Source organism: Eptatretus burgeri, chromosome 15, assembly GCF_056783735.1.
Source record: "Eptatretus burgeri isolate ZD-2024b chromosome 15, Ebu_testis_v1, whole genome shotgun sequence".
NCBI lineage: Eukaryota > Metazoa > Chordata > Myxini > Myxiniformes > Myxinidae > Eptatretus > Eptatretus burgeri.
The window spans coordinates 30,244,060-30,261,267 of NC_140975.1; the positions used below are offsets into that span (position 1 = coordinate 30,244,060).

Sequence of the window (17,208 nt, forward strand, 5' to 3'; positions counted from 1 at the left end):
TTTCCGTTTTTCTTTTTTCTTTTCTGGTGTGTTTAGATCCTTCACATCAATGTTTATGAATCGTGTTTAAGAAACCCCAAAAATTGAATGATTAGATTTAAACTGGAGGCCAGAATTATTGGTACAGAGCTTTATTGTATGAACGCTGCATTTTATTTTTTTGCAATTGGATACATTGATATGAATCTACTGTGTATTTCGAATGAAACGACACACCCAAAGCTCTATACAAAATGAAAACAAGTTCCAAAAAATGTAAGAAATACATTCGTATATAAAATAGCGAGTACAGCACATGGTTTACAAAAAGCTACAGGGCTGCCGTTCGAAAAGCAAAAGTCGGGAGTTACTCATGCCAGCTGGACTACTGCATGGCATTGTGCTTGCCAGGATGACTGGTCTCTCTCACCCGGAAGGAGCCTGCACTCGATATAACGCATGTGCTTTGGTCGACTTTAGCTCTGAGGGCTGTTTTCAGCTAGTGCAAACCAAGCCTCGACAGTCAGTCGTGGCCACTCGGCTCTTGTACCATGAGAAATGGCTTTCGTGTTTTTTTTTTGTTTTCACTTTTAAAATTGATTGTTTGGCTGGTTTTGTTTTGTTTTGAGGTTCATCTTTGCCAATGATGATTGAGAAAAGTGGACTTTGCCAAATTGCTATTTTCTACATCTTGAGAACACGCTTCCTCTTCCTGCTACTGAACTCCCATTCCCATTTTCTTTCGTATCCACCTGGCGGTTTTGAAGTCTAACTACAACTGATCTTTTGCTGAAAGTTTTATTCCCAAGTAGCCTCTACAACACAAGGTGCTGCCATAGAAGGCACACCCATAATACAAATTGATAACTGGCTCCATTAATGTTTTACTTTATTTGTAGTAATGCACTGGAGTTAAAAATACTGGAAATATATGGGGTTATACTATAGGCTGCCCAAAGACATCGAGGTCGTAACGGTATTGGTGATGCTAGGGGCAGCGAGCTTTCCGGGTTCAAGAGGCTCCATGGCCTGGTGTGGCTCAAGTCCACAACTGTTATGGCAGAGTGGAAAGCAATGACTAGGCATCACCGTATATTCCCAGCCGGCTTTCTAAGGCAGCTGCCTCGCCTTCCTGGCAGCTTCCGCTTCGGCGTGACTGCTATACCAGGCATTTCTGGGTCAACTTTCCAGTCTCCATGTAGAACCCTTCCAGCTTCTCTCTGGAGGTGTGGATCTGGTTGGAGTGTTCGTTAAAGGGAGGGTGGAAGAGAATGGAGGGTAGAGGACCAAAGAGTGCTGGGAAGGAACTTTGGAGAGGAAAGTCAGAAAGGGAAGGAGTGGGGGTTTCATAGGGTGGTGTATTCAAGCCAGTCATCAAACTGTGACCTCATTGCGACTGCGGCCCAACGTGTAGGTTACCTGTGGTTGTGGCTGCTCATTCAATTGCTCCAGTGTCAGATTTTGACGACCGGCGAAGGCATCGCGCTTGCTTGAGCTAGCCAGTGTCCATGTCTGAAATGCATCACGTTTGCTGCTGCCTTCTATTACACTCTGCATGCGGTTCAGCCGAACTCCTCTAGCTAATGTTGGTGTCGATCCCGAACCTTCGTGACCGGTTCGACGGATCGAGTGAGTGTCGAGACGATCTGGTGTCCATATTCCAGAAGGAACGCGTGCACGCTGTGTTGCACTGTAGCTACGGTGTGTCGTATGCCGACGCGCAGATTCAAATGGTGTAAACCCTCTACCACCCTCACTCTCATCCTCCAGTGAATGGTGGAAGTAATAGGTGTGGTGTGGAGAGGTTGTCATTTGGCCTGTGGCACCTGCGTCATAATCCTCAGATGATTCGCCGGTTTGCTGGTCACTATGACGCGAAGGAGGTCTGTGACTTGATCGCCCACTCGATTCTCGTTTGTGGTCAAGTGCTGTTGTTGAGCCATAGTTGTCGAGCTGTTGCTTCATCCGGTCGAGATGTGGCCGCCCACTACCACTCGTGCAACTGCTTCGCCGTGCACCTCGGCTTAACTTGTTTTGTTGCTGTAGCTCCTGCTTTAACGGTGGTGGAGGAGGTAGTGGCCGGGTGGAACGATGTGAGACCTTTTTGTAATATCCCATAGAATCCTCAGTTGGGGCCTGCCTTTGGGAAGCACAACGCCTCTCATTGCGGCTCAGCGTTGGTGTCGAGTTGAATATCTCCCCAGGGTAATGGACATTCTGTGTATGAAATGTTAACATGCATTTTTAAGATTGACATTTCCCAAGTTGTGATTTAACCACATTGCTATTTCAACTAATGGAGTTATTGATTTTGCTTTCTTTCAATGCAGAAGAGGTTAAAACAGTTTTACATATTCATTGAAAATGTTGCTACTTTGGACAGCTCTCCCCACTCCACCTCCTTCCACTGTCTCCATCATTAAGCGAAGATGTACATTTATTGGTCGAGGCAATGAAAAGGGCAAAATATTACTTGCATTTTCTTACCCTGTCGGAGCTTCCACGCCAAGTGTGGTATGCTGCCCGTGCATCTTCGTGGCCATAAAGCTCGCAGCGGTGCTTCTCCGCAAGGTAGCTGTCCAGCTCCGACGACTGTCCATCACCGACAGGAGCTTCACACGGGCAGCAACTGCTGGCTGTGGCGGAAGCAAGTGCCATTGCTGTTGGTGGGCCTCGTAGTTCGACCAACATGGCTGCCGATCCGTAAGGCCCGTAATAGTGATGCTCGGGACTATGAGGCAGGGCTGTTGGCACGTTCAGTGGCAGTGTGCTGCTTGCAGCAAGTTCTGCAAGGTGCCTTTTGGAGTAGTATTCACTCATCTCCTTGTCAGCTAGGTAGAGAAATGTATTTGGGGTTATGAGATATGGCAAATGGTGGGGGATTAGGGAAGTGTGTGGTTGTGGTGGTGGTGGGGGTGGGGGGTTAGGGAGGTGTGGGTGGGGGGAGGAGGGTTGGTTGTCAATTCTGTTTTTTTCTTAAATTCCAAAATGTTTTTTCCTTGCATGTTGTCAGATGCAACTGAGAAGTGCAATTTGTTTCTTGCAAATGCAAACTTGCACTGAAGTATTCATCACGTTTACATTTCCAAGAAAATTCGCTTTTTTATTGAGCACAAACTTGCTATTTTTAAGTGTTGCATCTGGATCACACTTCTAGAAGTTCTGGGTAGCTGTGTTCAGTTGGTGGTGGTCAGTTTTGAAGATGTGAATGTTGGTTTCTCCCATTTCAACTGCCTGTTGGGGAATAACCCGAGGAGAACTTTTTTGATGTTAAAGAAAACTTCTCACCTGCATGTGAAATGAACAGTTTAAACAATGTTTTTCCGATGATTCTTTATCTTGATCACTTGGTTTTTGTTTAGATAGCAATTTACCACTTTCCATTTCAGGAGAGGAATTCAAACTTACCCTTGAATAAAAGTCGTTGCTGCAAAAAAACAAGCAGTTGGGAAAGTCTTGATAGAATGAGGATATAATGACGAGGACAAAACGCCGCTGGGGGGTTGGTACCGTGTGCCACTTGGCATCAAGGGCATGTTGGTAGTTTATGGATTGAAGTGAAATAAACGAAATTAAGTAATTGACAACTCTAGCCTGTTGAGGTGCATTAACTACGTCTCGGAAGAATTGTGCATGCTATGCCTCGGAAGATACTTGGAGGGTGAGCTCTACCTTTAGCTGCAAGCCTATGGAAGACCTTCCTCTGAAAATCGGCTCTGCGATTTTGCTTTATTACCCGACGTATGCGAAGCAAAAAGTGGGGTTAAACAATTGGTTCACTTCTGTCTCTTTGTCCGTCAATCCACAAGGATCAGTTTTATGATCAAGGAACAACTTGATTTCAATTGAATGTTATATTTTGAATATTAATGAGAAAATGAATGTGTAGTTTAGCAATACTTTGGCTCTGAATTTGAATTTGTCCCGATCGCATGTGTGGAGAGGAGTGAGGCTAATACCTTTATTCTGCCTGCTTGTCTGGCAGTCAGACAACATTGAAAATCGTTCCAAACAGGAAAATTACTTTTTTTTTTTTTAAGGATGTCATAAAGGAAACAAATAGGTATGAAGAACTAATGTAACGTGAGAGATAGGGTGGTGTCTAAGACATTGCATCAATGGTGGTAAACTTCAGAAATTATTTTTTTCTATGACCATTAGTCTCTTTTATTTCAATTGAATTATGTACTTGAATATTGTAGACCACAAGTCACCTTTTTGACACTTTCAAAACCCTTCAGTTTAGCAGTACTTGGATACGTTAAATAAGGTGGTATATAAGACCACCAACGGCACTAAAGTTCCGTAATTTTTTTTTCCATACGGCCTTCATAATCGGTTTGTTTTCAATTGAATTTGAAACTTGAACACCGCATGGGGTAAGATGTTCTATGAACTCGACTTTAGTTTTCGAGTTTGTCGAAGGGGTGGCAGGACAGCCCAGAGGTATGCTCTTTTGCTTCTGAATTGTCTAACCTGGGTTTGAATCGCAACCCAGCTTGAACTGTAATCCCAGTGGTTCGCGCGCAGAATGAGGCATCCGTTTTTGTGCTGTCCCTCATCCATCCATCCATCCATCCATTGGGACCATACTCTGTGCAGAGCGTTGGGGCTGCCTAAGCAGTCTCCTTCGCTATTGGGTACAATCCTGGAAGGGTCGCCACTCTGACACAGGATACCAGCAAGCTGGCACTCATTTGCCGACCTCGGAAGGATGACAGGCAGAGTCAACCCCACCTGGTATTCATTCAACAGGATTTGCCGAGGGGGATTTGAAATCCCCCTCGGCTTTGACAAAAAAAATTCCCCATTTTTGAGCAGGACTCCTCAAACTAATCTGATTTATTTAATTGCTTCTGCTTTGGAAGATGACACCATCCACGCCCGATCTGCCAAGGTCCGTGTTACACTGCATTTGTGGGAGATTGGATTGCAGGAGTTAAAATCTGGTAATCTGGAGAGACCAGCGACTGACTTTCCTGTGACGTGAAAGCAACAGACCTTGTGCTTGTGCTTACGTCGCATCGTAGGAGATTCTATATGTTGGTAGCTTTATATTCCATGGATTCCAGGTGTGTGTGTGTGTGTGTGTGTGTGTGTGTGTGTGTGTGTGTGTGTGTGTGTGTGTGTGTGTGTGTGTGTGTGTGTGTGTGTGTGTGTGTGTGTGTGTGTGTGTTTCTCTGTGTGCAGCCCTTAAAAGTTTTTAGTGAGCTGAATTTTTTTTTTTTACTTGTCCGTTTCAATCTGCGTTATAACTCTTCCACAAGCCTCAACTTCATCTGCAAAATTGATGATTTTTTATTTTTCTACTTTTCTTTTAAGCCAGTCGTCCAGTTTGTTCATGAGTAATGTACATTTGGGGTACTTCAATCCAATTCCAAGGATGGCGATCATGCCACAGAGTAACACCATGGTCACTTAATGAAATGTCTAACCTCGGAGACCCCTCCCCACCCTCCCTCCAAATACAGGAACTCACTCTTTGGGATGAGATGTTTGAAAATATCACCCCATTGTGAGGACACAAGGCCCTCTGTAACACAGTGTATTCTCTCCACAGGCAATTTAGGAGCAGACAACAGGCATCTCTTGCAGCAGGGTGATTTTGTAATTGCCTTTCGTCCACGTCAACCCTGTGACACAACCAGCAAAAGCCATTGACGGGTGAAAAGGCATTTGGATAATTGGGCAGCGGGTGGTTAAAAGGGTCTTTATCCATGCTGTCTGCTCTTTCGGGAGGCAAAGCCAGCCCTATGTTTCCTGCTGTGTCTCGGGTTACAATGGGACTGGGCCACCCAAGCCAGGAGACCTCGGCACTGACACAGGTTCATTTGAAAAGGACATTCAGAACGAATCCCATGAAACGCGCTGAGCGACGCTTCAAAAGTAGATCTGCATTTCGAGTCTCCTGCCTCTCGGAGCGAAGCCATTTCAAGATTGCTTGCTTCGTTCGGTGGCCCAAAAGTGGTTATTAACATTAACGATATCCATTGCTTGTCAGGAGAAGGTCCAGGTAAGTACTTATTTGTCTGCTTCTAAAATGTTCGGGTGGAATTTAGCATTGATGGGGTACAGCTGATAAGAACTTTCCCATGAAAGAACACATTTGCATCTTCGTGGAACTCGAGTCACTATAGCTGTCCAGGTTCTTATAAGGCCTGTATTTGTTATGTGGGCTGGCTGGAGAGCCCAGAGATTCTCTCCACAGGCAATTTGAGTTCCAAGACACACTGGCCCCTGAACTGTCCAGCCTGGATTTGAATCCCAAACCAGCTATAAATTACCATCCTGGTCTTCCGCAGGCAGGCCGAAACATCAATGTGTGTCCTGTACCTCAAATCGACGTTAAAAATGATCGTCCCGTCTGCTGGAATTAATTGGTGGACGTTAAAGATCCAACAGTCTCTCGTTAAACAGTGGACGTTAAAGATCCAACACCCTGAACAAATTCCACCTGGCATAATCCATGCCAAGAAACTGGTTTTGCAGCACCTGCGTTCTGTAAATAGGACAGCAAATGTTACCATAATTTATTATGTACGCATGGGACCAAGGACAAGGTGGGCAAGAACAAATTGAGAAAAAATTGTTTTTAGCAAAACTAACAGGATTGATTATATTATGTATAAATTTAATAAACAGGAATCAATTCCTGTGTGGGTTTGGTGTGAAAAAAATTCTGACTCAACCTGGGACTTGAATCCAAGGAACTCAAAACTTATGCAGTGACAGCCCACTGAGCTATTGAGTCTTTGGATATCCTCAGAATTTTCTCGCACTAACACTGAAAGCTTTATAATGGTGGACGTCCGACGTGCCCATTTAGCAGACCGTGTGTGTGTCGGTGTATTTGAGATAAACCTCAAAAACAGTAGGCGCATGTGTGTATATATAAATATATAATATTCACCTTCCAAAGGAATTAAGTCTCCATCTCAGATTCCTTGTCAGAATCCAAGTCTCACATCCGTAGAGCAAGACTGGAAGCACCAAGGACCTGAAGACTTAGACTTTCGTCCTCCTGCACAGGTACGGACAGTGCCACACCCCATGGATCCAGTGAATCCATGATTACCCAGGCCTGACCCAGATGTCTCATGACCTCGAGCTCAGTCAGCAGAGACATGAATATCACTACCAAGGTAAGTGAATCTCTCTGTGACCTCAACATCCTCACGACAAGCAGGTACAGATAAGATGGAAGCATCCAAGATGTCAATGAAAGACTGGATCTTAGTTTTCACCCAGGAAACCTGCAATCCCAGTGGCTCTGGCTCCTAATTCAGCACTTTCAGGGCACCCAAAAGGGTGTCCAGTGTCTCTGCAAAGATGACTGCATCATCTGCAAAAGCAAGGTCAGAGATCTTGACATTCCCAAATTATGCACTGCAGCTTCATCTGTCCGACATCCTCCTCAGAATCGGGTCCATACGAGCGCTGGAAAGCGTGGGGGGCAGTACAAACCCCTGACAAACTCCAGTAACAACTGGAAATAAGTCGGAGATGGTACCACCAAATCTCACAGCACTCTCCGTACCATAGTGTAGTTCAGACATCAGATTGATCAGTTTTGGTGGCACCCCAAAAAGACCAAGAATCCTGCAGAGGGCATACCGGTTCACTAAATTTAACACTTTGCAGGGTTCACCATAGGCTGCAAGCAGCCCTTGACAAAACTCTCGTCTGTTCGGTGAGGACCCGAAGGGAAAGAATACGGTCAATCGTTGACCTTTTTGGTGTAAAGCATGACTGCTCTGGGCGCTGGTGCTAAAGCAGATGGTGGCGAACGCAATCAAGAATTATCCAACCAAAGACCTTGCCCGGAACTGAGAGCAGCCTCACCCCTCGGTAGTTGTTGCAGTCTTTCCAGAGAGGGACAACAAGGCTCCTCTTCCAGTCAGTGAGGATGATGCCTGTGTTCCAGGCAGAGCACAGAACTGCATGAACGACATTAGTACAGCATTTCCACCAGCCTTGAGAAGTTCAGCATGGGTGCCACAGATTGCTGGGCTTTACCCATTTCAACTGGTTCACCACAGCCTGTGTTTCCATAAACGAAGGGTCAGCAATAGGGATAGTAACACCCCTGACATCCAACTGAACAGCTGGTGAATCAGCCTGGTCCAACCACTCAAAGTAGCCGGCCCAGAAGTTCTTCACTTTGAACTCCTCTGTCAAGAGCTCACCACCCTCCACTCTAACTGCAGTACACCGAGGGATGGTTTTGGAGGAATACAATGCGTGAATTTACCTGAAAGCAGGACGAGAATCACATGACCACAGGTGATGGTCTACCCCCTCACAGATTCCTTGCACATAGGCCTCCTTCTCCACCCTCAGCACACGTCCAGTTTTATGCCTCAACTCCCTGAACAGCTCAGCTCTGCCATTAAGCCTGGCGCTGCGACTCTGGTCAATGGTATCCAGTGTCCCTTGAGAGATAAAATTCTATTTCACCCCACAGTGAATGCCAAGACATCCAATGCAAACAACAAGCCTGGTGTTGGCTGAGTGGTTAGGGTGGTGGCTTGGGATCCTAGGGTCCTGAGTTCAAGCCCCGTTGGCTGCTGAATTAAAATACACCAGGAGTTGACTCAGCCTGTCATCCTTCGGAGGTCGGCAGAATGAGCACCAGTGGACTGGTAGGGGGCACATGGCATCAGTGGCATAGCTGCGTCCCAACCAATGATGCACTCAGCAGCCACAGGCTGCACTCGATAGAGAGAATGGCAACAACAAGGATTGTGGTCTTGAAGACACTCTCCATCAACTCCTTAGGATTGTCCAAAGCAACCAGACCCCTCAGAGTGCCGGGGAACGAACCGCTCACTTTGGACGATGGCGCACGAGCCGCCCGCTCTGGACGACGGGGCACAGGCCGCCCGCTCTGGACGACGGGGCACGGGCCGCCCGCTCTGGATGACGGGGCACGGGCCGCCCGCTCTGGACGACGGGGCACGGGCCGCCCGCTCTGGACGACGGGGCACGGGCCGCCCGCTCTGGACGACGGGGCACGGGCCGCCCGCTCGACGACGGGGCACGGGCCGCCCGCTCTGGACGACGGGGCACGATCCGCCCGCTCTGGACGACGGGGCACGATCCGCCCGCTCTGGACGACGGGGCACGATCCGCCCGCTCTGGACGACGGGGCACGATCCGCCCGCTCTGGACGACGGGGCACGATCCGCCCGCTCTGGACGACGGGGCACGATCCGCCCGCTCTGGACGACGGGGCACGATCCGCCCGCTCTGGATGACGGGGCACGGGCCGCCCGCTCTGGACGACGGGGCACGGGCCGCCCGCTCTGGACGACGGGCACGATCCGCCCGCTCTGGACGACGGGGCACGATCCGCCCGCTCTGGACGACGGGGCTCGGACCGCCCGCTCTGGACGACGTGGTGCGGCAAAAGCATCCACAGTGACTGGACAACTCTGATGTGGACAATGGAGGCTTATATTGCCTGCCCCGTTTCTTTCATGCATTTTAAAACATCGACAGAAACCGGGATGATTCTGAGTCAGATGGCAAAACACATCCGGCAGGCCTGACCACATGATCCCCGTGGCACGGACGGAATGCAGTAGATGCGATCTGGGCTCATCAGACCAAGGGCAAAGAGAGAAAATGTGAACGAAATCCTCGGGAACATTACACCAGTCACACAACCCCATGGGGTGATTCCCTATCTTGTGAAGATGGAGGTTGAGGGAACAATGCCCACGCAGTTGTTGTTGATGTTGAAATAAATCCACGCTGCAGAGAAAACGCGTTATCAGAACACTCTCCACCTTGCAGTAACTGCTGACATTACGTCCCGTTGGGGACAGGAAAAACTACCGACATTACATCCCACACGGTAAAACCGCACAATCCACAAACAACAAACAACAACAGTGTGTCTGCCACCCAGACCTTTGTTCCCAGTCATGCAAACCATGTGTCTATATATGTATATCTTCTTCTTCTTCTTCTTCTTCTTCTTCTTCTTCTTCTTCTTCTTCTTTTTCTTCTTCTTCTTCTTCTTCTTCTTCTTCTTCTTCTTCTTCTTCTTCTTCTTCTTCTTCTTCTTCTTCTTCTTCTTCTTCTTCTTCTTCTTCTTCTTCTTCTTCTTCTTCTTTTTCTTTCGGCTGCTCCTGTTCAGGGTCGCCACAGCGGATCAACCGTCTCCATTTCGCTCTATCCTCCACATCTATATATATATAACCTGGTGTTGGCGTAGTGGTTCGGGTAGTGGCTTGGGATCCAAAAGGTCCTGAGTTCAAGCCCCGTTGGCCGCTTGAATTAATACACACCAGGAGGTTGACTCAGTCTGTCATCCTTCCGAGGTCGGCGAAGTGAGTACCAGTGTACTGGGCTCGGTGTATGCCCCGGTTAAAATAGGTGAATATATACATACATACACACACAGCCTGGTGTTGGCGCAGTGGTTCGTTCAGTGGCTTGGGACCCAAAAGGTCCTGAGTTCAAGCCCTGTTGGGCCACTAAATTAATACACCAGGGGATTGACTCAGCCTGTCATCCTTCCGAGGTCGGCGAAATGAGTACCAGTATACTGGGCCGGTGTATACCCCGGTTAGAATAGGTGTACCATATCCCTGTGTGTCGTAAGAGGCGACCAGGGTTGCGTCAGGAAGAGCATCCAGCGTAAAAACCTATGCCAAATCATTATGCGGACAACAAAACGAATTTCCATACAGTATCGGTCGAGGCCCAGGTTACCAACGACCGCCACCGGTACCGGTGGTCAGCAGGGTACCAGTGGAAATTGTGCTACTGCTGGGCGAACGAGGAGAAGGAGACGGGGAAGGCGAGTCTGGAGGCAGTGGGAGAGGGGGAAGGGTATAAGTGTGGAGGTGAGAGTTGGAACTCTGAATGTTGGGACGATGACTGGCAAAGGGCGAGAGTTGGTTGATATGATGGAGAAGAAAGGTGGACATACTGTGTGTACAAGAGACCAAGTAGATGGGGAGCAAGGCTAGGAGCATTGGAGGTGGTTTCAAACTGTTCTACCCTGGTGTGGATGGGAGGAGAAATGGTGTCGGGGTAATCCTGAAGGAAGATTATGTCAAGAGGGTATTGGAGGTGAGGAGAGTGTCTGACCGAGTGATGAGTGTGAAGTTGGAAATTGAAGGGGTGATGATGAATGTCATCAGTGCATATGCCCCATATATGGGGTGTGAGATGGAATATAAAGAAGATTTCTGGAGTGAGTTAGATGAAGTGGTGGAGAGTGTATCCAAGGATGAAAGAGTGGTGATTGGAGCAGATTTCAATGGGCATGTTGGGGAAGGGAATAAAGAGGATGAGGAGGTGATGGGTAGGTACAGTCTAAACAAGAGAAATGTGGAAGGGCAAATGGTGGTAGAGTTTGCAAAAAGAATGGAAATGGCAGTGGTAAACACGTATTTCAAGAAGAAGGAGGAACACAGGGTGACATACAAGAGTGGAGGAAAGTGCACACAGGTGGATTACATCTTAAGCAGGAGATGCAACTTGAAAGAGATTAGAGACTGTAAGGTGGTGGCAGCGGAGAGTGTAGCTCAACAGCATCGATTGGTGGTCTGTAGGATGACTTTAGAGGTGAGGTTGAGGAAGAGAGTGAGGGCTGAACCATGGACCAGATGGTGGAAGCTGAAGGAGGAAGACTTTTGTGTGGAATTTCGGGAGGAGGCGAGACAGGTGTTGGATGGTGGTAAAGATAATGGGATGATTGGGCAACTACAGCAGAAGTGGTGTGGGAGATAGCTAGGAAGGTATTGGTGTGACATCTGGACAGAGGAAGGAAGATAAGGAGACTTGGTGGTGGAATGAGGAAGTACAGGAAAGTATAAGGAAGAAGGGTTGGCGAAAAAGAAGTGGGATAGTCAGAGAGATGAAGAAAGTAGGCAGGAGTACAAGGAGTGGTGGCGAAAGGCAAAAAGAGAGGTGGCAAAGGCCAAGGAAAAGGCATATGACGAGCTGTATGAGAAGTTGGATACAAAAGAAGGGGAAAAGGATTTATACCGATTGGCAAGACAGAGGGACCGAGCTGGGAAGGATGTGCTGCAGGTGAGGGTGATAAAGGATGCAAATGGGAATGTGCTGACGAGCGAGGAGAGTGTGTTGAGAAGGTGGATGGAGTACTTTGAGGAGCTGATGAATGACGAAAATGAGAGAGATAGAAGGTTGGAAGAGGTGGAGATAGTGAATCAGGAAGTGGGGTGGATCAGTAAGGATGAAGTGAGGACTGCTATGAAGAGGATGAAGAGTGGAAAGGCGGTTGGCCCAGATGGTATACCAGTGGAGGCATGGAAGTGCTTTGGAGAGATGGCAGTGGGGTTGTTAATCAGATTGTTTAATAAAATCTTGGAAAGTGAGAGGATGCCGGAGGAGTGGAGATCAAGTGTACTGGTTCCGATTTTCAAGAACAAGGGTGATGTGCAGAGCTGTGGTAATTTCAGAGGGATAAAGTTGTTAAGCCACACCATGAAGTTGTGGGAAAGAGTAGTGGAAGCTAGGTTGAGAAGAGAGGTGATTATTTGTGAGCAGCAATATGGGTTTATGCTAGAAAGAGAAACTGATGCGATGTTTGCTTTGAGAATGTTGATTGAGAAGTAAAGGGAAGGCCAGAAGGAGTTACATTGTGTGTTTGGGGATTTAGAGAAAGCTTATGATAGGGTGCCAAGAGAGGAGTTGTGGCATTGTATGAGGAAGTCGGGAGTGGTGGAGAAGTATGTGAGGATCGTGCAGGATATGTATGAGGACAGTGTGACAGCGGTGAGGTGTGCGGTAGGAATGACGGACCGGTTTAAGGTAAAAGTGGGATTGCACCAAGGTTCGACTCTGAGCCCTTTCCTGTTTGCAATGGTGATGGACAGGTTGACGGACGAGATCAGACTGGAGTCCCCATGGACTATGATGTTCACAGACGACATCATGATCTGTTAGGGAGAGTAAGGAGCAGGCTGAGGCGAGCCTTGAGAGGTGGAGGTACACACTGGAGAGAAGGGGAATGATAGTCAGTAGGAGTAAGACGGAGTACATGTGCGTAAATGAGAGGGAGGGTGGATGGGTTTAAATACTTGGGATCAACTGTCCAAAGTAACGGAGAGTGTGGGAGAGAAGTGAAAAAGAGAGTGCAGGCAGGATGGAGTGGGTGGAGAAGAGTTGTAGGAGTGATTTGTGACAGAAGGGTAACTGCAAGAGTGAAGGGGAAAGTATATAAGATGGTAGTGAGACCAGCTATGTTGTATGGTTTGGAGGCGGTGGCACCAACAAAAAGACAGGGAGCGGAGCTGGAGGTGGCAGAGTTAAAGATGCTGCGATTCTCGTTGGGTGTGACGAGGATGGACAGGATAAGGAATGAGTATATTACAGGGACAGCGCAGGTAGGATGGTTTGGAGACAAAGTGAGAGAGGTGAGATTTAGATGGTTTGGACATGTGCACAGGATGGAAGCGGAGTATATCGGGAGAAGGATGTTGAAGATGGAGCCGCCAGGCAGGAGGAGAAGAGGAAGGCCAAAGAAGAGGTTCATGGATGCGGTGAGGGCGGACATGTGGGTGGTTGAAGTGTCAATGGAAGATGTTGAGGATAGAGCGAAATGGAGATGGTTGATCCGCTGTGGCGACCCCTAAATGGGAGCAGCCGAAAGATGAAGATATATATGTATGTATATATATGTATATATGTATATATATGTATATATATGTATATATATGTATATATATGTATATATGTATATATATGTATATATATATATATATATATATATGTATATATATGTATATATATGTATATATGTATATATATGTATATATATATATATATATATATATATATATATATATATATATATATATATATATATATATATATATATATATATATATATATATATATATATATATATATATATATATATATATATATATATATATATGTGCAAGCCGGTAGGCGACATGGGTGGTCGCTATATAATTGCATACTAGTCATAGTTTTTGACGGATCGGGCTGAAATTTTTTGACAAAGAGGTTGATTATAGTGCCCTAAAAGTATGGAAGCCGATTTTTGATTTTCGAAAAAAAAAATGTAAAAATATTTTTCGGATTTTTTCAAAAATTTCAAAGTCCGGTTGGTCGGCAACGGTGGCGTCCATAGCAACGGTGCTCAAAAGCATACAACTAGATCCTGGTATGAGCGTACCAGTCAAGTTTCATCAAAATCGGTTGACTCCCCTGGTCTCCAGAGCTGTCCATTACATACATACAGACAGACGGAAAACCTGAGAATAACGGTAGTCTAGCGACCACCCAATATATATGTATATATGACCGGGCGCAGTGGCATGCACCTGTAATCCGGCTACTCGGAGGCTTGGGTTGGAGGATCGCTTAAGGACGGGAGCTCTGTTCTGGGCCGCGCTATGAGAGGGTGGAGGGCAACCCGGAATCATGGCGAAACTCAATCCTCATCCCTGTGTCGTAAGAGGTAACTTGGGTTGTGTCAGGAAGGGCATCCGGCGTAAAAAACTATGCCAAATCAGTATGCGGATCATAACGGATGATCCGCTGTGGTGACCCCTAACGGGAGCAGCCGAAAGAAGAAAAAGAAGAAGATATATATGTATATGCAGACATGCGGCACATTACGACATTTCGGTCAACGACAGACCGCATATACGACGGTGATCCCATAAGATTATAATGGAGCTGACAAATTCCTATTGCCTTGTGATATCATAGCGCTGCCAGTCATATAAAAGTAAAGTATAGCACATACAATTATGTGCAGTACATAATACTTGATAATGATAATAACTACAGTGTGGTCCCATTATAACGGGATCGTTGAGGTCCATAAAATGTCATCGCGAAAAAAGGCAGGGTCACGCTAAATCGGGATTCAAGAAAATCAGCGTTCGCACTGTTCCAACATTCGCACTGTTCCGAAAATATATCACACAATTGACAGGTGCTCTTTTCTTCATTTTTAAATTATAACATCGATGCAATAATTATTTATAAAATCCAAACGCTATTTCGTCACCTTTCTATAATCGATGTGAGAGGAGATTGTGAGCAGCCACTAACAACACACATGGCTGCCATGAACAGCACAAAGGTAAAACTAACGCATCTTCCGTCAATCTTGGATGTGTGTTGCAATTGCCTCCAGTATTCAGTCCAGTAACATGCTGTCCAGGTTTGTAGCCGAGGAGCAATAGGCTATACCATATAGCCGAGGTGTGCAGTAGGCTATACCATCTCGGTTTGTGTAAGTACACGCTATGATGTTCGCACAATGACGCATTTCTCAGAACGTATCCCCGTCGTTAAATGGCGCATGATTGTATATGTATATATAAATATATATATATATATATATATATATATATATTTACAGCTGTGGAAATTCGCATTACACCATGAAGGGCCCACAGGTGAGATATCTCAAAGTACATGTGCAGATAGCCCCAAATCCGTTGTCAAGAGGGAATTTATGTGATTCATTCGGGCTGTCTTGGGCTCGTTCAGCGATACGCACCGAGCTGCGAGCGCAAACTGCGGCTTTTCCGAGGAAAATTCGGATCACAAACGCTACACGCCCACTTCTGATCCGTCCAATTAGGAAGCACGGGGCGGCTTGGCCCGGCCTCCAGGCGCGTCTGTGTGAAATCGATATATGCAAATTCTAGGATCAGGGGAGATTCATGCCCCGTTTCCTCCAACCAATGGGTGAGCGTGGCTCTGCCCCCGAGGTCATCCTGATCCGGATATTTGCATATTTGCTGCTCCTGTCAGCCTATAAAACGGCGAGTGTAAGGCGAATCAGGGCAGAAAGAGTGAGTCGAGTTTTTGGTTGGAGAGCAGAGCAGAGTCGGGTGGCGAAGTCATCGGTGAGGCAGGAAGAGTTGGGTTCTGGAGTCGGCGGAGAAGAGTTGCAGGAAGAGGCAAAGGAGCTCGGGTCCGAGGTGAGAAGGACGGCGGTTGGTGACGAGGTCGCGGTGTGAGATCGCTCGTCGTGGGACCCAAGCTAGCCAGCCATTCTCCCTCCCCCAGGGCATCAACAATTCCCCCTTTCCCCCGCGCTGAGATAGTGCAACAAGGGGGCCCCGTTCCCATCCCACTCCAAACGTCTTGCCCACGAAACCCGCCAAGGAGCACGGAGTCGGGGCACAGCCACGCGGCCACATCTGCGGCTCGTCTGCCAACGCGTCACGAGGACGCGGGTCGGACCCCCCCCCGGTCTCGCGGGCCTCGTCGATCCTTCAGGTCACGCGCGCATATTGGCCTACAGTCCTGTCTGCCCCCTTGTCTCTGAGGGTGGCTTCTTTCCTTTGCTTTTGAGTAAATGTGTGTTGGTGCCGTCTGTAAAGTAGAACTGTATAAGTGTTGCCGTGTGTGCGCGTAGTCGGTTGTAACTCTGCGTCGTAGTTGCTTTTGTTTTTGTTGCTATATGTGCATTTTGACTGTTTGGCTGTATATGTGTACTTTCCATGTGCCGGGAAATAAATGTGCTTTGTGTGAACTGTTTTCCCGTTTCACTTCGTCTTTTCTTTATTGACCCTCCATCCTGCTTCACGTAAAGGGTTCGTAGCAGGCTTAATACGCCTGGTAATTAATCGGAACCATCGAGGCCGACGATAACACCGCTCGGTTATCACTGTAGCACGGAACGGACCGCTTAAGCGGTTCGTGTCCGGAGTCGGCCTGTGGCGTGGTACGACCGCCTGGTCGACCATCCGCGCAGGTACTTAGGTAGATCGAATTTGGGGAGCAACCCTATCCTGCGCGGGTGGGCAATTGGCACGGTCGTGGTGGGGTTAAACTCCCACCCGTGACTAGCTCCTGGCGTTGTTCCGATAGGGTCACGACTGAATTGTCCGTCTGGTGGGCGACGCGGTCGCGATTCGAGTGACGTGGCCGTCCGCACGCCGGCGGGCGCGAATTCGCAACAATATATATATATATATATATATATATATATATATATATATATATATATATATATATATATATATATGTCGTCCTCGCAGTCATGAACGCGCACCGTATCGTTGCACCGAACGTATTCCTCGGGGGTCACGTCGTTGCATACGCCAATCTCTGCACCGCGCGAAATGAGCTCGCGCAGGCTGAGGTCATCGTCAGCGTCCCGGTCACTATTGGGTGACTCGGAAGGGAAGCCGCACTTGACGAAGCACTTGGTAATCCTCGTTGGCTGGACTTGATCCCATGCATTGC

General features: G+C 47.4%; 1 protein-coding gene across 1 annotated transcript in view; it reads right to left on the reverse strand.

Moving 5' to 3' along the window:
- Positions 1-6: 6 nt before the first annotated feature.
- LOC147011827 (uncharacterized) overlaps positions 7-17,208 on the reverse strand; it is a 226,649-nt gene continuing 209,447 nt past the window's right edge. The window contains exons 4-5 of the mRNA XM_085857168.1: positions 2,467-2,810; positions 7-2,196 (exon numbers count right to left, since the gene is read on the reverse strand). Coding sequence (XP_085713294.1) covers positions 1,354-2,196; positions 2,467-2,810 — 1,187 coding nt within the window. The 3' untranslated portion in view covers positions 7-1,353. The remainder of the gene's footprint in view (positions 2,197-2,466; positions 2,811-17,208) is intronic.